The 18,804-nt window shown below is 42.5% G+C and overlaps 1 protein-coding gene across 5 annotated transcripts in view; it reads left to right on the top strand.

Moving 5' to 3' along the window:
• The first annotated feature begins 569 nt into the window (after positions 1-569).
• DNAI4 (dynein axonemal intermediate chain 4) overlaps positions 570-18,804 on the top strand; it is a 30,245-nt gene continuing 12,010 nt past the window's right edge. For 2 of the 5 annotated variants that reach the window (XM_035122853.2, XM_060276827.1), the window contains exons 1-8: positions 571-957; positions 7,655-7,841; positions 9,242-9,453; positions 11,463-11,569; positions 12,716-12,872; positions 14,557-14,696; positions 15,709-15,864; positions 17,306-17,500. In XM_035122853.2, the coding sequence (XP_034978744.1) occupies positions 893-957; positions 7,655-7,841; positions 9,242-9,453; positions 11,463-11,569; positions 12,716-12,872; positions 14,557-14,696; positions 15,709-15,864; positions 17,306-17,500 (1,219 nt within the window). In that variant the 5' untranslated portion in view covers positions 571-892. Of the gene's footprint in view, positions 958-7,654; positions 7,842-9,241; positions 9,454-11,462; positions 11,570-12,715; positions 12,873-14,556; positions 14,697-15,708; positions 15,865-17,305; positions 17,501-18,804 lie in introns of all 5 variants that reach the window. The other 3 variants (XM_060276831.1, XM_060276830.1, XM_060276829.1) reach the window with 2 other exon arrangements.

Genomic DNA, 18,804 nt, shown 5'->3' on the forward strand with positions numbered 1-18,804 from the left:
CAGCAGCAGTGTTGGATTCTGGAGCACCCCTAAACTGCAATCTTGCTTGTTCCAGGGGAGTGTAACTGTATCCGGGGCAGGTCACATCCCCACCTCCCATACGTGAGAACTCAGGACACATGAAACCCCTGCCTTTCCAGGATTATCACCCTTTTAACTGGAGATACCAGCGATATCATGAGAGATATAACTGGAGACATCCTGGTACTTTCTTCATGCAAAAACATGTGCTTCAATGTTAAGGTATGTCAAGTTTTTGATGCAATGGGAATCTAACATTACTGAGGGAGAAATACTAGTAGATGGCATTGCCTTACATGGCAACCCAGGACTGCAGGAAAGAAGAATGGACAAGAGCAGGTCAAATTCACATGCAGAGTGGATTGTGCAATTTTTCCTTACATAAAGTGCAATGGGAGGAGAAAGCAACAACATTCACTGACCACGGGAATGAAGTTTCTTGAACTGAGCAGGTTCGGTTCCAGAATCATCCCTGGCACTTGCAGCAGCAACAAGGGGGGCAAGGAGGTGCAGTTAGTATTTCTCCACAAGGAGCAACAAGTCTAGGCTGCAGGCAAATGTAAGAGATCCAATCCTTCTTTTGATCTAGCTTCTCTGTCTCACAAGCAGCCAATCATACGGCTGCATGCTCCAAAGGTAGCTGCCATGGTAACCATGTAAACAGTTTCTTGTTGAAGCAGCAGCTGTTGAGAGAAACAGGCGCTGCAGTGAATGTTTCTTTTGGGGACTCGGGTTTTAAACTGATATCCCAGTGGCCCAGACACTGAGCTGGTCCAAGCCCTTCCCCACATTATCCTCTTCCATAGCGGTAACTCTGGTTGCTGCTTATTCAAGTGCTTCGTCCCACAGAAGGCAGATACAACGCTCAACCATGTCCACCACAACCGCAGGCAACCTGATCAACAGGGGCAGGAAACAGAGCTGCAGCATGAATAAGTAAGTACCAATGGGTTACCACATCAAGTAGCAATGTCTAGGGAGAAAATGGGTTTGGGTTCACAGGAAAAGTACCAAGAAATCATAGAATCATAGAGTTGGAAGAGACCACAAGGGCCATCCAGTCCAACCCCCTGCCAAGCAGGAAACACCATCAAAGCATTCTTGACATATGCCTGTCAAGCCTCTGCTTAAATACCTCCAAAGAAGGAGACTCCACCACACTCCTTGGTAGCAAATTCCACTGCTGAACAGCTCTTACTGTCAGGAAGTTCTTCCTAATGTTTAGGTGGAATCTTCTTTCTTGCAGTTTGAATCCATTGCTCCGTGTCCGCTTCTCTGGAGCAGCAGAAAACAACCTTTCTCCCTCCTCTATATGACATTCTTTTATATATTTGAACATGGTTATCATATCACCCTTTAACCTTCTCTTCTCCAGGCTAAACATACCCAGCTCCCTAAGCCGTTCCTCATAAGGTGTCGTTTCCAGGCCTTTGACCATTTTGGTTGCCCTCTTCTGGACACGCCCCAAAATGTTAGTCATTTTGTGATGACATAACAGCTAAGCCTTTTTAAAAAAATTTATTCCTTTTATAATAACACACATTGTTGTTTAGTTGTGTCCAACTCTTCGTGATCCCATGGACCATAGCACACCAGGCACTCCTGTCTTGCACTGCCTCCTGCAGTTTGGTCAGACTCATGTTCGTAGCTTTGAGAACACTGTCCAACCATCTCGTCCTCTGTCATCCCCTTATAATAATAATAATAGCAGACATAACACACAAAACACATAATAATAACACACATAACACAACATAAAACACACTACAAAAACAACAAAACATAATAAAAATCAAACACAAATAAAGAAAGAATACTCACAATCCTCAAATTTTCTCATCATTGTTATATGTTGTTGTTCTTGTTTAGTTGTTTAGTCGTGTCCGACTCTTCGTGACCCCATGGACCATAGCACGCCAGGCACCCCTGTCTTCCACTGCCTCCCCAGTTTGGTCAAACTCATGTTCATAGCTTCGAGAACACTGTCCAACCATCTCGCCTTCTGACTTCCCCTTCTCCTAGTGCCCTCAATCTTTCCCAACATCAGGGTCTTTTCCAGGGAGTCTTCTCTTCTCATGAGGTGGCCAAAGTATTGGAGCCTCAGCTTCACGATCTGTCCTTCCAGTGAGCACTCAGGGCTGATTTCCTTAAGAATGGATAGGTTTGATCTTCTTGCAGTCCATGGGACTCTCAAGAGTCTCCTCCAGCACCATTATTCAAAAGCATCAATTCTTCGGCGATCAGCCTTCTTTATGGTCCAGCTCTCACTTCCATACATCACTACTGGGAAAACCATAGCTTTAACTATACGGACCTTTGTAGGCAAGGTGATGTCTCTGCTTTTTAAGATGCTGTCTAGGTTTGTCATTGCTTTTCTCCCAAGAAGCAGGCGTCTTTTAATTTCGTGACTGCTGTCACCATCTGCAGTGATCAAGGAGCCCAAGAAAGTAAAATCTCTCACTGCCTCCATTTCTTTCCCTTCTATCTGCCAGGAGGTGATGGGACCAGTGGCCATATGGACTTCCTCAAACCCACCCCCATCTGATTTTCATTTTATATCATCTTTAACAGTTTCCATGTATCATATTTTTAATACCATTTTAATACACTAATCTTCACATTTTAATACTATAAAATACTACCTAAATCATACAAACAATCATCTTCTTCTAACCCTACAGCCTAAAACCTCCTCCAAGACTATCCATAATTTCAAATAATCATATTACTATAACTTTCAATTAAAAATTTAATTTATTCGTTTTTCTTCCATCATTTTGATTTTTAACCACATAATCCCCCAATCAATTCGGCAGATTCCACATAATCCATATAGTCCCTATCAATAATTAATAATTTTTAATTCTTCCCAATCTCTGCTTCAGCCCATTTTCAATCCAAATTATCTATTATAGAAATATGATTTTATTGTTTCCCCCCCCCCACTCCCGACCTAGTATCTTTCATAACCCAAAATTCACACTTTTCCCCCGATGCCCCCCAAACCAGATCATTTCTTCATGATGCCAGTCTTGCATATTAATCTTTAAAATTTCAATCTTAAATTCCCATCTCAAAAATAATTCTTGCTCTCTCCTCTGGTTGAAAACAATATCTTGTAAAACTTCTTGCTGTATTTTGCCAGTGTCCTGGCCTTCTTCCTCTTCATTAATTGTTACTTCCTCAACAATGTCTAAGTCCTGTATTTTATTCTCCATTTTCAACTTCTCCTCTTCCTCTCCTTTTTCAAAGTCCTCAATGCATTCCTTAAATTTTCTCATCTCATATTTTATTGTTTTCAACTCCTCTTTAGAATCCAACAGCAGATTTAAAACAGTCTCTTGGAAAGCAGATGTTGTGCTGGCTGTAAACATCTCTTGTTTGAAGGTCACAGCAGAGTTTAGATAACAGGAAATAGGGGAACTTTCTCTCAAAACTTAAGAATTGAAAGTTATCCAGTCTCTGTGCAGCATGTCAATGTATCCTCCTTTCATTCCAATATTTAAAGTTCCTCTAACAATTCAACAAAAAATGAAACAAATTACTTTCCTTATGTTCCCATTCAATTTGTATCAGTTCAAAGTTTCACAATAGCTTTGAAATCCTCCAGATGAAAAGCGAAAGTTAAAATGTATCCTTCTATTGTGACATCATAATGGAGTCTCGCCGAGCTGTTGGGGCACCATTTTCAGATAGGAAAACCACTTTTTCTCAGTCCAGATAGCACAGCTTCACAGGGATAAAATGCAGTTAAACTCTTCCCCCCTTACCCTGCTTCTGGGGGGAAATAAAGGCTCAATCTTTGAAGGTATAAATTTTGCTAAATACTTTTACCGGCTTTGGTTAATGCAGCTGTTTCCAATTCTATCAGAGGGAAAGGGTTGACTTCCGTTTTTTGAACCCCTTTCCTGTGGCCAAATTTTCCCCAAAATTTTCCAATCAACAAATTACGGTGCAGTCCTTTTTAAAAATTTAACGTTGGCAGAATTGACTGCTGTTGCCTCTCAGTCACACAGCTTCGTGCTGTCAAAGGAAGCGATATGTCCGTTTCGCGTCGCAGCTCTGACCCTCTCGCTCTCGGGGGCTCAAAACAGAGCCTTGCTGGGGAGGGGGGAGCTTGCTTATGACGCCCGCCAGATGACCACGTCCCCAAAACTCCTGATTTGGGGTTCTTCTGGGGGTCCGCTGCGCTGGAGCGGTTTCCCCCGCCTTTGAAGCACCAAGATCCCCTCCGCCGAAGGGACCTCCAACTGAGATGGCCACACGATCGACCAGAAGTCCAACAGCTAAGCCTTTTTGCCTCGTGAATTTTGGGAATATTCATAAAAAATAAAGGTGCATGAATCAAAGCAGAAAAAGAAAGAAAGTGGGACTTCACCAGAGAGACTGAGGCAGTAGTGTGAAGAGAAAAGGCACAGTAGCTAAGTTTCTGATCCTTCCTACATAACTAGGCAGTGTTAGAAACTGGGATAGAAATCTAGGCGCCAAATAGCTTCTGGGACCTAGGTTGTGGGTGCCAAAACAGAATGTCTGGTAGCCAATGGTGGGGGCAGCAACATTTATTTATTTATTTTGATAAGAGCACAAACTCATATGCAATTCACATAAGTGATACGTGGTTAATATAATCTTTTTAGCAGAAATTCTGAATACACGTTTAATTTGGTGTTTACAATTAAAATATTGGTACCATACTTCGGTTTTCAAAACACTCTACTCTTTGTGATTAAACTCTTTGAGTGTCAGCCAGGTGCAAAAAATGGCACCCAGACTTTTTGAGGTGCTCGCAAATGGATATTTTTTCAGTGCAAAATACGTCTGGCGCCCTGCTACTTTCGAACCCTGTATTTATGCAGCCAAAAAGAAAAAAAAGAAAAAAATGTAGCATATATACAGACACACATATAAAATTATTCATTCTTAATGGACAAAGGACACAGATTTGATTAAAATTTGCTTATGTTGATTTATATGCATAGATGCAAACTTAGAAATAACTGCTACAATTTCAATGAAAATGTTCCCATGGTGGGGAAGATTGTGACCCATGCGCCTGCACTGATGTTGCTGCTGGAAAACCTTGAGGTCCTTCCTTCCTATGTTTATCTTTGAACCAGCCTTGAACTGGACAGCCTTTTGAAGAGAGGACTGTCCTCTATAAAGCAGGATGCCATGGCCACTGCACACATACTCCTTTAGCTTTCGGTAAATACCCTCTCAGGAAGCTGGGATGAGGGAGGGATCTCTGAATTTCAGTTTTACCCATGTGCAGTGATTCCATTTGTCACCTTATAAGAGGATGGCTTCGTCTGGCCACTTGCAGGTTCCTCAAGATAACTAGGCCAAGGCACACTAGTATATCCTATATGATAATCGTATATGCTAGGAACCAAAAGCATCCTTCTGTCACACAACGAGAGAAGTCACCAACTACTTCTTTAGCTTTACCCCATACACTGAAAGAAATTAAGGTACTGTAACAGGTTGCCTGCAACCCTGTACTGTACTTACATACAGTGGTACCTCTACTTACGAATGTTTCTACTTACGAACTGAGCTCTGTCCGCCATCTTGGATGCGGTTTAGATAGGATTTTTTTTCTACTTACGAATTTTTAGATAGGGTTGCTTCGACTTACGAATTTTTTTCTCCCAATGTATTCTCCCTATGGGATTTGACTTACAATTTTTTTTGACTTACGAATGTGCGTTCAGAACGCATTAAATTCGTAAGTAGAGGTACCACTGTACCTTGGAGTAACTGCTGCCATCAGACTCAGTGGGGGTTACTAATGATGTAAAGGAAAGCTCTGTAATGGTCATATAGCTACACTGATTTTCATACTACAGTACTTATTATAGAAAAACAAACCTCTTGGCAAAAACCTTGATCATTCCTCCTTTTTAATTAGAATGAATTTCACAAGCCCCAAATCAAAATACTCTATTGTTGTCATACAAGCCTTAGTACCTTACATACATACCTTACTCCCTGCTCCCTAGCTCAAACTGATATCCTTTTATGGGATGTATAGATGCCCCAAAGTTATTTTTTCCACCTCCACATAATATTGATACTATCATTATATGTACCAGCCCCACTGAAATGTTACCCTGGTTCAGATGTAATGCAAAACTATAGTTTAGTGTTACAAGCATGTACCTTAGGCTTGTGCACCCATTCCCTCTTCTTGTGTGGCCACAAGGAGGACACTGGAATATTTCACTTTAGTTTTCAATTAGCTGCAATTTAGCCTTTCATCTGATCCATCAACTGTCATTACTCTTATCTATGTTTTACTGAAACAAGCTGATTAGGTAAATCACCATGAAGACTAACCAGTTTGTCCAGGTTTGGACATACTGTAACACTAACTGTGGTTAGCCAAAAACAGAAGCAAAAGTTTCCAAGCTTTCCTATGATTTCAGCAGACCCAGTAACATCTTGGGTCACGCTGGAGGCATAAGATTCCCCTTCTCCTAACTGTGATCGCCTTCTTGCCCCAAATTAGGTCAATATGGAAGTCTTTATCCAACCCTTTCATATGTTGTACTATAGAGGTGTGGAACAGATGGTATAAGAAACTAGCCTCCATACCCTCACCCTTAATCCAGCTTCCTTATACAGTGGTATCTCAAGTTACAAATGCCTCAGGTTACAAACGCTTCAGGTTACAAACTCTGCTAACCTGGAAGAGTTACCTCGAGTTTAGAACTTTGCCCCAAGATGAGAACGGAAATCGTGTGCCAGCGGTGCAGTGGCAGCAAGAGGCCCCATTAGCAAAAGCACACCTTTAGTTAAGAACAGTTTCAGGTTAAGAATGGACCTCAGGAATGAATTAAGTTCGTAACTAGAGGTATCACTGTATACCACAATGTCAATATTAAGAAAAATGAACGATATCTATTATTCTATGCAAAGCAGGACTACAACGCCAGTGAGACCATTATGAAAACAAGGTACTACTTACAGAATCACTTTTGGAACACTTGATTCAGGGACTGATTGGCTACTTAACAACCAAATCAGCATCATCTCAAAGGTTCCTAGGGTGAATAGTGTAGCCACGAGAGCCCTGAAACCTTGTGAATATCTAGCTGTAGCAAGTGTAGCAAGTGCCCAGGAAGGAAGGGTCTCTGTGATATACTATTCCCTACTGATACAATCTTTTTCTCTCCACTTACTACTGGTATCTGCCTGTTTGTTGATTGTACAGTATGAGTACCCATATCAGCACCACCCACAACCACCTCAACCTTGGGTCTTTTAAAAACATTATATCACTTTTGAGGGTGAATTCACAAATTATGATAGTATTGTGATAGTTAAAGGCTTGGTCAGTTGTAAGTGTGTGTCATTGCCTTCTCTCTGGTTAGGCAGTCCTTCTGCAAAGATATCCATGGAAGGTGATAAACTCACACTTAAACTGAGTGTGTAAGACTACACAATCCCTGAGAGTGAATCTCTTAATATTCTGTGGCAATTACTGAAAAGGATGAGAGCATTTACTGCAAAATATTTTGTGAATTGTGAAATAAAATAAAATCTGCTAACAAAAACGGACAGAATGGTTCCATTTTGAAGCTACTGCTCTGGCACATAATCTCACTTTTTTTCCCTTTAATTAAACCAGGATCTCAAAAGAGCAGAGCACAGTGAAGAAGTTAGCATCGTCCTCAGCTTCTAATAGGCGACTGAGCTTCACTAGCACGATGCTTACTGGCAGAGTTGGATCACTGGCTCGCAGGAGCATACTGATTTCTTCAGAGGGAAAGTCTTTTGACAGGTACTCCATAGCAAGTGGCAGACCTCCTGTCCAGGTAATGGCATAACGTAACAAAATTAACACAGCTACATTTGATAAATAAATGGGTGGTGCTGGCGATGCCAGGCATTTGCTGCACAACCTTAGTGTGTTAAGATCAATCTTATAATGAAAGCTAGCTATTTTCTGAGTAGGGACTTGTGAAAAAATGTGAAGGATACTGTTGATACTGTTCCCAGTAATAAACAGTCAAACATAGTCTTTTGCTATATAATGTAAGAGTAATTATGTCTACATATTGTGCTTTGCAGTTGATCATATGGACCAGGCGTCCCCAAACTGCGGCCCTCCAGATGTTTTGGCCTACAACTCCCATGGTCCCTAGCTAACAGGACCAGTGGTCGGGGAAGATGGGAACTGTAGTCCAAAACATCTGGAGGGCCGAAGTTTGGGGGTGCCTGATATGGACCATGGGTTGTAACCAGCTACCTAACTGAAATCAATGGACATGACTAACTTATCTCCATTTATTTCAATGGCTCTACTCTTGAATATGACTTATTTCGAGACAACCCTATGTTTCCAGGCCATTGACCTGTTGTCTGAGTACTGGTCTGCTATCCAAGTACTCAGTCTCCCATATGCCAGTGCAGCATGTTTATTATCCATGACGCATCATGACTCTGAGCTAAAGAGCTCATTACACATATCAGTTGAGTACATATATGTGTTCGCATGAAAGTGTGTTGGCATGAAGACTCTTCACAGTCCCACATATTCAGTCCATTATCAAATAATATGCAGTCAATCCTATTCAAGTTTCTTTTTGGGTCATCTCCCCCCCCCAAAAAAAATGCCCATAGCCTGGAAAGACTACTTGCAAAAATACCACCACAATTCAATAAAGCAACAATATAATCTATCAATACAAATCACATTTTAAATTTCCATATTAAAAAACAACACCATCCCCTTCTGACCATATGCAAAGATCTAGTGGAATGAAAATGCCTTAATCCACTTCATGAAAATCATCAAGGAGAGTCTGCTGCAGACATCCAGGAGAAGTTGGTTCCAGGGAAAGAGTGTCAAGAGGCTCCTGAATACCTGGATGTTGTATTACATTCTGTCAGACGTAGTCTCAAACAAATGTGCATAGGAGGGAGCTTTAGGCTGCAATCCCATAGCAGGGATTTGCTGGACTAATTTGCTCTGTGGCACTTAATTCTGAACAGAAAAGTATAAGATTAGATGTTAGGCTGCAGTTTTGTGCACACTTACCTGGGAGAAAATCCAGCTGAGCTCAATGCGACTTTCTTTCGAATTGACATGCAAAATGATTTGTTCTGTTAGTTTCAATAAATTAGCTTCAAATCTATTGGTTTTAGCTGTGGTCAGAACAAAAACCGGCTCATACATTTTTTTTTTTGTCTTGTAACTTTGTTGTGTCCACAGGTTTATGATGACCTAGGAAAAGATGTGACTCCCCGTCCACTCTACCAACCTGAGCCAAGTGCTGCCGGACCCACCTCCGGGCCCATGCACAGACAAAGCAAAATCTTATCAACCCAAGATTTTGCTGGGGCAGTGCCAACAGAATTCTTGTCATCCCTCTCTCTGCAACAAGCATCTGGGACAAGTATTAGTTTAGCAGGCCCATTCTCCAGGTATGACACGGCATCCCAAGCCTGTTTGGACTCCAACAGCAATACATAATATTCAGAAGTGGGTAGAAAAGGGATTTGGTGTTCTTTTACTGCCCTTTTTGTTGCAAATTTAGTTGTATTGGCTGGGTAAAAGGGCAAAGGTCTTTATAGGCCTGTCTAATGCACCTGTGGGCTGTTTTTCTGATTTCAGTTGTATTAGCAGAAGTTGTGGATGTTAACAGGCTGCAAATTCTAAAGCCGAACCCGGCAGTTTTGCAATACTGTAATGTGGGGTGGATTGTTCTTGCCACAGGGGCTTCGCGCCATGAACTTTTGCACAAAAGGGCAGCTGCTTTAAAAGGATGACTAGTCCGAATTAGTTATGATTATGAAAATCAGGGCCGGCCCTACGTGCAGGCTGGGTGGCGCAGGACACCACGGTGCCGGCCCGCCAGGAGGGCGCCACGAGCTGCGCCCACCTGCTGGCCGGCCGGTCCGCCGCGCAGCTGCGCCCACGGCAACCGCGCTGCGCCTGCCCGCCCGCCGCACAGCAGCGCCTGGGCCAGCCATGCGGCGCGCGGCGCCCACCTGCCCACCACGCTGGGAAACGGGGTGGGAGGGCACCGGAAGGATCCGGCGCACCACGGCGCCAGGGGCGCTTAAGACGGCCCTGATGAAAACTACAGTTCAAGCAGGATCCATCCATTTTTCTGATTCATTAGCATGCAGTTCAAGGATGATTGATTGAGTGTATCACCTTCCTTCACCTAACATCTCAAGCTTCTCTTGTGGTAGGCCTGTTCATTCAGCAGTTCCAGAATTCGTTATTCGTTGAGTCACAGTTATTCGCTGAGTCACAAGAATGAGGCAGTGCTCATTACTAATCAGTGTCCAATCAGTTCCACGGCTGTGACATTTCCATCCAGTACAGGCATGCCTCGTTTTATTGCTCCTTACAAGGACATGGGTGCAGCTGCAGGCAGCCCAGACACTTCATGGGGAAGGAAACTCCACTGCTGCCCCTGCCCTTTTCCTGGCACTGGGAATGTAGCTGGCCAACGTAATTTTTATATAGGGGGTGCAGGTGCCGCTGTGGGTTAAACCACAGAGCCTAGGGCTTGCTGATCAGAAGGTCGGCGGTTCGAATCCCTGCGAAGGGGTGAGCTCCCGTTGCTCGGTCCCAGCTCCTGCCAACCTAGCAGTTCGAAAGCACATCAAAGTGCAAGTAGATAAATAGGTACCGCTCAGGAGGGAAGGTAAACAGCGTTTCCGTGCGCTGCTCTGGTTCGCCAGAAGCGGCTTAGTCATGCTGGCCACATGACCTGGAAGCTGTACGCTGGCTCCCTCGTCCAATAACGTGAGATGAGCACCACAACCCCAGAGTTGGTCACAACTGGACCTAATGGTCAGGGGTCCCTTTACTTTTTAATATGCCACTGCAAAACAAAAGAAAAAAAAGTGTGACTCGTTTTATTGCGGTGGTCTGCCTGTATTCATAGAGCATCCTGATTCACATACTCAAAGACCATCCTAAGTTATTTCCCTCCTGCACTGGAGACACTGGCTCCATTCATTCTTTCACACACACCAGTTCCAAGTTTGTCATTAGCCCAGAGAGGGAAGTTCCTATTGTCCCTAGCAGATGCTTCCTTCCTGGGACAAATAGCTGAGGCTGGGATAGGGTATCATCAGGGCTCATGTACAGATGGAACGATTAAGCTTCCCCTCTGTTCAGCATGTTCCCAGCCCTTTTCACAGGGCCCCTGCAGTGGATATTTATTTTTTAAGCTGTGCATTTACAGTACTTAAATTCAGAGGTAGTACCATATGCCTTTTCTATGTCTGATGGAGCTCAAACACTTCTGCAGCCTAGTGGTTCTTCATCCGAAATAAATACTCTGTGGCAATTAAAGTGCTGCGGGATTTTATTGGTTGGCACCTCATATTCCTGTTATAAGTGCTTTGGCATTCTTTGTTATTTTACTTTCACTACTACATGCTAACTTCCTCTTTCTCCCCCCAAACTACAGAACTTATGGTAGTAGCAGTATTACAAAGTCTACTACTTCTACTGAATCAATGGCAGAAGAAATTATAGAACCTGGATCCAGACTTGACGTGCTTGCTGGTTTTATAGGTAGAGTAAACTTATACAAATGCAACACACTGGCATTTTCTCATGTGATGTTACATTTAGGATGTCACGTGACATTCCAAAATGCTCAAAGTCAGTAAATATTCAGGGCCAACCACGTTATGGGGGATGCAGGGACAATAGGAACTTCCCTCTCTGGGCTAATGACAAACTTGGAACTGGTGTGTGTGAAAGAATGAATGGAGCCAGTGTCTCCAGTGCAGGAGGGAAATAACTTAGGATGGTCTTTGAGTATGTGAATCAGGATGCTCTATGAATGCATTTCTCCCTGGTAACCTTCTGGTAAAAGAAATGCTTGGTATGCTGCCATTGCTTTTACTGTTCTCTGTCCTGCTCCATTTCATTGGCTACTGCTTGCAGAGGGCAGGGAAATAGATGTGGCAATGTCACATTTCACTGAACAAGTTTTACTGAAAGTGTGGGGAAACGTGAGTTGGCAACACCCGTGCATCCTTTGCACCATGTACCGTGTTTCTCATATTATAAGACATGTCTTATATTTATTTTTCCCTTTAAAAAAGACACTATGGCTTATTTTCAAGGGATGTCTTATTTTTTTCCTCCTCCTCCTGCCGCGGCCGGCATTGCTGCTGCGCCTATCACTGTGTCTTATTTTCGGGGTATGGCTTATATTCCTTGAATGCTTAAAAATCCTGCTATGGCTTATTTTATGGGTATGTCTTAAAATATGAGAAACAGGGTAGGTAGGCTTCACTGGGCCAACACTCTGCATCTTATAGTAGTGTATCTTATAGTAAAGACAACCCTTGTAATGTTTACATGTGATTTCTTAATTATTTAGCACAAAACATTACAAACCTGTCAACTGCCCCAGAAAGAAAATGGGACATCCTGTTTTTTCTTGTGAGAGGACAGCGGCCCAAATGGCTAGTGAATTTGGGCTGCACTTTTGGGGGGCATGGTGCCCCAAAACACACATTTTGGGGCACAGCACAAGATCGCTGCCCTGAAAAAAGCCAGCTTTTTTTGGGGGGGGGTTGTCTCACGCAGGTCTCACGACTCCCAGGAGAGTGTGGTCATGAAAAGATGGCATCCTGGTTTGGGGCTGCTTTGTATTGGAAGGTCTGACATTATTTAATTCATTCACATGGTTTTCTAATTTGGCAGATGTTCAGGTCAGGCGAGAGGAAGTGCCAGAGCCACTGACAAAGGGAGACCTGGAAAAGCGTGTGGATATTTTCCTTACGGAGACAGAAACAATTTGGTTATTTGACATGCCAACTGTTATGCTGTCTACAGAGGCTGAGGAAGCTGACTCTGTGAGGTAGGCGCAATTTGTATGTAACAGGGCCCATCAATTGGGCCATGTAGCATTGGCTTTTCAACGAAAGTTACAGTGCAATCCTAACCATGCCTAAGGTAAAGGGACCCCTGACAGTTAAGTCCAGTCGCGGACGACTCTGGGGTTGCGGCACTCATCTCGTTTTACTGGCTGAGGGAGCTGGCGTTTGTCCGCAGACAGCTTCCAGGTCATGTGGCCAGCATGACTGAGCCGCTTCTGGCGAACCAGAGAAGCACACGGAAACGCCGTTTACCTTCCCACCGGAGCGGTACCTATTTATCTACTTGCACTTGACGTGCTTTCAAACTGCTAGGTTGGCAGGAGCAGGGACCGAGCAACGGGAGCTCACCCTGTCGCGGGGATTTGAACCGCCGACCTTCTGATCAGCAAGCCCTAGGCTCTGTGGTTTAGACCACAGCACCACCCATGTCTGCGTAGTAAATCCTACAACAGGTATGGGGAAGCTCAGTCCCAAGGCCTAATGTTGCCCTTTAAGCTTTTCTACCTGGCTCCCAGGACTCTTCCTAAACACCCACACCCACACACCCACACAGAGAGAGAGGTACCTGAAGAAGTGTGCATGCACACGAAAGCTCATACCTATGACAAACTCAGTTGGTCTCTAAGGTGCTACTGGAAGGAATTTTTATTTTTTTTAAAAAAATTCGACATACAGAGAGAGAGAGAGAGAGAGAGAGAGAGAGAGAGCCTGTTTTGCCCTCTCCTTGAGTGTTTTTGCCTTCCTGGAATATGCCCTTGAACTCTGTTAAGGCATCCTGCTTTCCTTAATGAAAGGGTAGAGCAGGGCATGTGAGTGTGGGTTGAAATGTGCCTAGTGTACAAAGGTAAAATTTACATTCATTGCTCTGTCTGCGTTTGCATCTGGCCCTGCCCACAACTATCATGTGGCCCCTGAAAGGTTGCTCGGAAGGGAATGTGGCCCTCGGGATGAAAACAGTTGTACCCCACCCCTGTCTTGCTGAGTTGAATGGAGATTACTCCCAGGTAAGTGGGATTAGAGTTTCAGCCTTAAAATGACATCTCTCATGGTATTATCCTCAAAGTATTCTGTTTACCATGGGATTTGGGCCCCGCTTTTCCTGTAAATTAAAATAACACAGCATTGATTTAACAAGAAATCCAAGCACTAGAACTTTTGAGACTAAAGAGGTTCTACCCCTTTCCTTTGGCAGCAATCCTAAACATAGTCCGCCCAACTATGAACAAATTCGCATTCACAAATCTGTTCATCACATTTACTTGGAAGTAAGTTAAAACTATTAAAACCCTTGGTCATATTAACCTGCAGGAAAACAGCAGAAGGTCAAGGTTAGAGCTTGGATTACATTGTTAACACAACTTTAATTTTCTGTGTCACGAAGAGGCAATTCACATAACCTTTCTAAAGGCTACATAACTGCATTGCAGCATTTTAACAATCTGGTTAGAGTCGCACTTCTTCATATCTTCCTCTGAAGAATCTTGCAATCTATTGTAATGCCATTTAAGCACACTGTTCTACAATTACTGGTAAAAAACACACCAGTGCATTCTTATTTCTAAGAAAATGTATCCCCTGAAGGGAAAACAAAACAAGGAGTTGGCGTACACAGGTGTTGCTGTTGTTGTTGTTAATATACATATGTATGTCTTTTGTTTTTCAAAGAAAAAAGAACGTAGCTTATATGGAACTCTGTAAAAATAGAGCTGGCAATGACCGATATGTCAACAGAATGATGCAAACAATAGGTGGCGAACCAAAGACTAAGGAAATGCAATGTGACAAAATTATCATGGAAGACAAAGGTAAATTGCAGTTTGGAAATGTTTTTGGAGCTCACTGAAAGAGGCATGGAGAAAGACCTGTAGACAAAACCAAAGCTTCTTTTATGTGGGAGCAAAGTCCAAACATCATCTTTTCCATACTCTCATGTATGTGGCTCTTGGCCCAAACTTTTTTTTCACGTAAGCTTCCATTCAGCAAGAGACATTCACATGGAACATCAAGATTTTGCTGCAGAACCCAAAGGAAAAATTAAGAAAACACTGTAATTCTAAGAATCATTCCAACTACCTACTTGCAACATCTTCTCATAAAAATATCTGGGTATCACTGTGGGCATAGGATTGCCACATTCCACCAGGATAGAGCTTCTGCTTCTTTAAGATATTTAAAGAGGACCATCAACAGGTGGTACTTTTCCTGACAGTCTAAAATGGTGGTTGGGCAACCTATATACAGTACTGCTCTCCTCATAGCATTTAAAGAAAACAGGGGTCCTTTACCAGGTGAAATAGGCTTGGTGTTTTCACGTGGATTTCCCCCTCATTGCCCCGTAAATAGTGAGTGCAACATAAAAGTGGCAGATGATAGGGAGATGTACCTGTCCAGGCCTGGAAACTGATATAGCTTTCACTGGGAGAATGATGATCTGGCAGCACTAGTAACTCTTACTCAATAAGCACTTTAAGGGTGGTAGGATGTATACAGGTTTAGCTCCCTGTAGGGGACTATATTGCATTAAAATTTGAGAAGACCATTTAGAAAGTTGGCAAATGCCTCCGATCACATGGTTTCAAATCTCCCAGAAAGATATGCAGCTGCAAACGCGAAACATTATGCACACCACACGCAGAAAGGATTACACATCTTCCAAGGACACTCGCCCCAGCGGATTCCAACCAGCTCTTTCAATGAATCTTGCCCTTTGCTACTCCCAAGTATAACTACCCATTTAGTTGCAATCGTTTGTGACATAAAGCCATGCACATGCAGAACAAGGAGCTACCGGTATCTAACAATGTCCTTTGTCTTTAGAGATAATGGCCACCACCTGGGATTTGTATGATTCCTTTAATGCATTGGAAACAGCTATCGCGGAAAAAAGTACCAGACCAATAAGTGTGACCAGCAGTAAGTCAACTCTATACAGGGGACGCGACAGAGCCATGTCTGTAGCTTCTGTAGGGAGAGGTAAATTCATTATTTCTGCATCTTTGCTAGCCATGAAAAGTTTCAAATATTACGTATATGCCATGATAATATAAAGATAAGAAACAAATGATCGTATACATGCAATTACACAGGAGGGTGCCTTTCTCCCTTGCAGCAGCTAGGCTAGGACCCTAGAGACTACTGAAGCTGATTTGGGGATGGCAAAGTATAGCAGGGAGAGGACAATTCTGCTTTTAACCTCAGTACTTGATATGGAATCAAGTAACCCGCAGCTAATATTTCAGCCTTTTGAGTGCTTACTGAGAAACAAAACACATTGTATCTGAAACAAAAAAGGAAATAGGAATGGCATTTTTAGACCCAGTAAAAGCATTTGACATTTGGAAATGCAATTATCTGTATCAAGTTTTAGAGGAGTTCGGTGTTAGTAATTGGTTTATGAACTGGATACAATTCCTGCTGCTTAAAGTGAATCTCACAAAATCTGATTTATTTGGGGGCATACAACAAATACTGTAGGTCTGTTAGCACTTTTGCTGTTTGTTATGTTGATTAAACTCTTGGCAAAGTGCAACAAGAGCTGTTGAAAATACAAATTGAGTTAAAGTAGGATCAGTAATGTTTAAGATTAATTTATATGCAGATGATGATTTCTATTTAAAATAAAGTTCTATTTATAAATGAGATCTTTTATGAGTCTAATTGAATTGCTTTAATATTTGGTCATTTATCCCTGACTATAAAGTAAACCTAGTTAAATGGGAATGGATGTGATTTAATATGGAAAAGGAAATTAAAACAAGATAGCATAAACAAGCTGGGTTAATTCTATGGAGAGAAATACCAATAAGAGATCCATATATTTGGATTACTTCTCAGCTGGAAGAAATAGGACAATTTAGGCTTCAATCTATATCTGAGTAGATGTGGGTGGGATTCCATAGGCAATCATGCATTGTTAAATATTTTTCAGTAATGACATTATGGGGAAAGTATTTTTAAGATTAACATTGTGAGATCATTTATATCCCCAAAATCATGGATGTACAGTATCCCATTTCCTGTTAACTCTAATTTGAATCAAAGTAACCCCAATGACCTTTTGGTGGAACACACACACACACACACACACACACACACACACACACACACACACACAGAGAGTTTGGGGTTGAGCATACCACCCTTCATCGAATATTCCAGATTAGTTCACAAAATTCAAAGCAAAATATAATCGCATAGTAGTCAATATAAAACAGCAGTAAAAAAGCAGTTGAATACTGCTTTTAATACATGTTTGCTGTCAGTTTTTAACTCTAGATAACAGGAGACATAAAAGCAATCTGGGTAAAACTGAAAGCAAATTATGAAGTTTCTTTTCCCGTAATTCCTTCTGGAGGAAAATTAGATTATGCTATTAAGTGTAGCCTTTATGACATCTTTCTCTTTCTTTCCTCAGAAAGCACTACAAGTTCTATCATTGATTTGGAAAGTATAATTCTCTCCCGGATTCATGAAGAGATAGAAGACCGCTCAGAAGCTATACTGAAATCTGAAAAATTTAATCAAGATTTGTTTTATATGGAGAGGGTCCTAATGGAGAATATTTTCCAGCCCAAACTTGCAGCTTATCGGCAGCTTCCTGTCCTCATAGGTATATTTTTCTTCGGACAGTTTAATCTTGGCCTGAGAAACTTCCTTGCAAAAGTAACTGCAAGTATTTCTTAGTTTAAATGAGACTCTTGTGACTTTCTCTAACTCGGCTAATGAATGGTTTTTATCTTGGAACCACCCTTATTACCAACAGACCTTATTGAAATGGAAATGGATTTTCCATTGCTCCTGGAAACAAATTGTGTGATTTGTATAAAAACAAGCTATTAAAACACTTTTTAGCAGGCCCGGCCCAACCATGAGGCAAGGTGAAGCAGCTGCCTTGGGCAGCAGAAACGCCTGAAACAGTGTCCCTGTGGGCATCCCACATGCCCCACTCACTCTGCATCATTGCCGCCCTGTGAGGGAGGCTATTCTAGGCAGGTAATTCAGACACCAAAGCTGCGAAACTGCACGTATTTAGAGCATTACTATTATTTTGCTTGTTGTTTTTTTTATCAGGGCTGGTAGCTTTTTTTGGTGGGGGCACTAGTATTTAGCTGCAAAATTCAGAACTGAAATGTTGCAGTTAAAGCAAGGGGGAGGCTGCTTTTCTGGCTTTTGGCATGTTTATTTCTTTTACAGGTTCTGTGAATGACATTATACATTTGTATCTTGCTCTTTTGCCCCAGGAGCTCAAAGTTGTGCACCTCATTCTCCCCTCCCTGCTTTAATCTTTGCAACAGCCCTGTGAGGTAGGCTAGGCTAAGTTAATATAGCATAGCTGCCAAGTTATCCCTTTTTTTAAGGGATTTTCCCTTATGCTGAATAGGCTTCCTCGCGAGAAAAGGGAAAACTTGGCAGCTATGATATAGTTCTCTCCAACATTGTGGTGGCATGGGGTGGGGGGAAATGCAGCGCCCCCCCAATCCACAAGCGGTGAGCAGGGGCAAATAAATCTTGCTGGCCTCTGTGCTTCCTCCTCTTAATTTTCTTTCTAAGCCTGCTGCTAGGAAACTTGAGCTTATCTGGTTTAGCAAGACTTGCTTCTCCTTTCTTTGAAACCACAGGAGGTGGTGACTTGGAGGAACTTGGAAGGCACACAGTGCCCCCTATGGGCATGACTGAGCCCTGCCACTTATTCATTTAACGTTCTTCCTTCCTTCCTTCCCTCTGCAGTGAGGGAGGGAAACAGCACTGACTTGGATCTTAAAACAAGTGAGCACAAGTGAAGCCTCCTGGAAGCCACCTTGCCTCCCCAAAAGACCCTCTATAGAGAATCAGGGGACCCTTCTGAACAATGTAGCCCCAGACCCTCTAGCAAAATGTAGGTGGCCGCAGCGGGGATGACAAACTTTATTTCCT

The sequence above is a fragment of the Zootoca vivipara genome, chromosome 7 (genome assembly GCF_963506605.1).
Source record: "Zootoca vivipara chromosome 7, rZooViv1.1, whole genome shotgun sequence".
Classification (NCBI taxonomy): Eukaryota; Metazoa; Chordata; class Lepidosauria; order Squamata; family Lacertidae; genus Zootoca; species Zootoca vivipara.